Source organism: Zophobas morio, unplaced genomic scaffold, assembly GCF_036711695.1.
Source record: "Zophobas morio isolate AGI-343-1 ecotype UQ-CSIRO unplaced genomic scaffold, CSIRO_AGI_Zmor_V1 ptg000030l, whole genome shotgun sequence".
NCBI lineage: Eukaryota > Metazoa > Arthropoda > Insecta > Coleoptera > Tenebrionidae > Zophobas > Zophobas morio.
This window is the reverse complement of record NW_026972135.1, coordinates 1,751,530-1,754,162: the sequence shown is the minus strand read 5'-3', so window position 1 is coordinate 1,754,162 and position 2,633 is coordinate 1,751,530. Positions and strand designations below refer to the sequence as shown.

The 2,633-nt window shown below is 39.3% G+C and overlaps 1 protein-coding gene across 1 annotated transcript; it reads right to left on the bottom strand.

Moving 5' to 3' along the window:
* Positions 1 to 202: 202 nt before the first annotated feature.
* On the bottom strand, positions 203 to 2,621 carry LOC135137871 (transmembrane protease serine 9-like). The gene is made up of 10 exons (XM_064067632.1): positions 2,513 to 2,621; positions 2,302 to 2,461; positions 2,091 to 2,254; positions 1,949 to 2,035; positions 1,593 to 1,898; positions 1,163 to 1,312; positions 963 to 1,116; positions 750 to 910; positions 611 to 697; positions 203 to 551 (listed from the first exon to the last, which is right to left on the bottom strand). Exons 1-10 carry the CDS (start codon positions 2,574 to 2,576, stop codon positions 241 to 243), a joined length of 1,644 nt encoding a protein of 547 aa, XP_063923702.1. The 5' UTR covers positions 2,577 to 2,621; the 3' UTR covers positions 203 to 240.
* Positions 2,622 to 2,633: the final 12 nt, after the last annotated feature.

Below are 2,633 nucleotides of genomic sequence, written 5' to 3'. Positions count from 1 at the left end.
TGTCTTTTTTTTAATGTATGAACAGTATTTGTTGGACTGTACTTCAGAAACCAGGGAAGTTCTGTCGAAATAACTTCCGATAAATTTTTTTCTACATGTATCAAAAACACCCCATATAATAAGTTTTCAAGCATCTTATAAATGCCAAATGTCTAGTGGATCCTATATTAATTTTGGGGCTACAGCTACACAAACACAAAAGTTTTTGTACGTGTTTATTTTTTCACCAAAGCAAAACACCTAAATTCCCGTATTTTCCCTAATCCAGTCTCTATGGTAAGCAGTCCTGGTATTTCCTGCTGGAAACGGGTACTCGCACCCATAACCGTTAACAAAACTGAAGACGGCCACATGTAGTGGATCCGTATCGGCATTAGCCACAACAGGAGCTCCACTGTCACCAAGACACGGACTTTTGAGTGGATCTCCAGTGGCAGTACAAACCAATCCAGGATAAACGATCTGGCTCCCGTAGGTTCTCACACAATCGCTGTTCTCTATAGTGGAAACGTTGATGTAATAGAGGGTTTCGGCGTACGGATCTGGATCGTCTAGAAAATAAATGTGATAATGTAGTGACATGTAATATCATTCAAGAAAACACACTCACTATCACTTACGCTACCCCACCCACTTACTGTGACAGCAACATCAGCCCCAAGTTCATCTTCAGCTAAAGCGATTGCTTGAATATTGTCTAAAAAATGTCTAGTGAATGTCATATCTTATCATATTAGAGGTATTATTACCGTTAAAGGTTACAGGCTTATCTAACTTTATCAGTCCGATGTCGTTAGTCAGGTACACCCCGTCGTACTCTTCGTGTAGAATGAAAGTGGTAGATTGAGACACAGTTCTATTGGGGGAGTCTATTTTCACTGATCCTGAGTAAATAGTAGCCGATCTTGCCCTGTTAACATCACACTATACAACACGACTAGAGATCTAAAATTATTTAGTACCCGTCTACGCAGTGCCCAGCAGTTAGTACCCATTCATCGCTAATCAAGGCACCACCACACAGGTACAAGGGAACAGCAGCTGATCTTCCCATTATGGCCACCTGCCATGGTAGCTGTCCCTCTTCAGCTGCCTCACCATTTACAATTCGAGGCCCTAAAGACAATGTTGTGTGTACAGACGTTACAAATTTTCCACTCACCAATGTCCTTAACAGGTACCGGCTTAAGCCCATCTAAAGATGCAGCCCAAATTGAAGAAACAGACAAAAGTACTACCAAGAAACGCAACATTATGGTGATTAAAGTACTATCGAGCAGTGATGGCCTACTGTTTATATAGATGCTACTTTTGATTCATCTAATACTCTTCTAACGTAGGTTAGATAAGACCGTAAGTAGACTAAGTGTGATAACAATTTTTGGATGAAGTGAGAATTAGCATGTATTGAATGGGATTAGAGTCGAATGATGGATGGCTAGTCATGCTTGGAATTAACCATCTATTTCTAAAAATAAATCTATGTTATTTGAAGTTGTGCATTAGTTAGTTATTCTGGGAGGAATGATTCGAATGATTGATTAACCTGTCAATGGAAAGTTTTATTTTATTAACAAATAATTGTTATACACCAGTCACAGTTTTAATCCAGTCCCTGTAATAAGCAGTCCTTGTAAATCCAGCTGGAAAATCAGGATCTTCGCACCCATAAGTACTCAAAAAGCTGAATATAGCGACATGGACAGGATCAGTATCTGCATTAACAACAGCAGGGTCACCACCATCACTCCTGCATGGGTTTTTTACGGGAGTACCAGGATTAGTACACACTACGCTGGGTTGTACCACGTCTGGTCCATAAGCTGCTACACACTCCTCGTTGTCAATGGTGTTGACGGTGATGTAGCGTAGTACAGTGTAATTTTCACTATGATCGTCTAAAACATACTTTGTCAACTTTGACAATACTTTCAAAGTGGTACCCTACCGTCGCCGGTACTTCCCCACCCAATCACAGTAACTTCACTTCCAGAAGCTAGTTCATCTTCAGCTAAAGCAATAGCTTGAACAGTATCTAAAAGTATATTTTTTGTATTTTTTAATTAACTTTAAAAGCTTGATTTGCGTACCACTCAAAGATAAAGACGAATTGAGATGAACCAATCCAATATCGTTTGTCAGAGTAGTGTTGTCATAGTTGTTGTGGACAACATAGTCCATTGTTATACTCAAACTCGTGTTCTCAACGTCGTCTAAGTTTAATGTATCATAAAGAACTACAATTTCGTCGGCACTAAAAAAAAAATGAAAGTGGTACTGTTATTTTGTTGTGGTACTTACTCGTATATACAGTGTGCAGCTGTTAATATCCACGACTCACTGATAATGGAACCAGAGCAGTAGTGAAGTTCAAAGGCTCTAGTGGCTACAACTCCCACTTGCCATGGAAATTGTCCTTCTTGGGCGACCTCACCGTTGACAATCCGCGGCCCTAAAATTGCTAAAATTACACGATCAACCATACAGTTTCCTATTTTAATTGTACTTTTACCAGCTTTGACGGCCACAAGGGAAGTTAGATACACACAAGTGGCAAACTGAATGTATTTTCTCATTTTTGTAGTCTATGTGGTTACACAAGTTCGAGTATAATTTTATACTTTTTATTATCT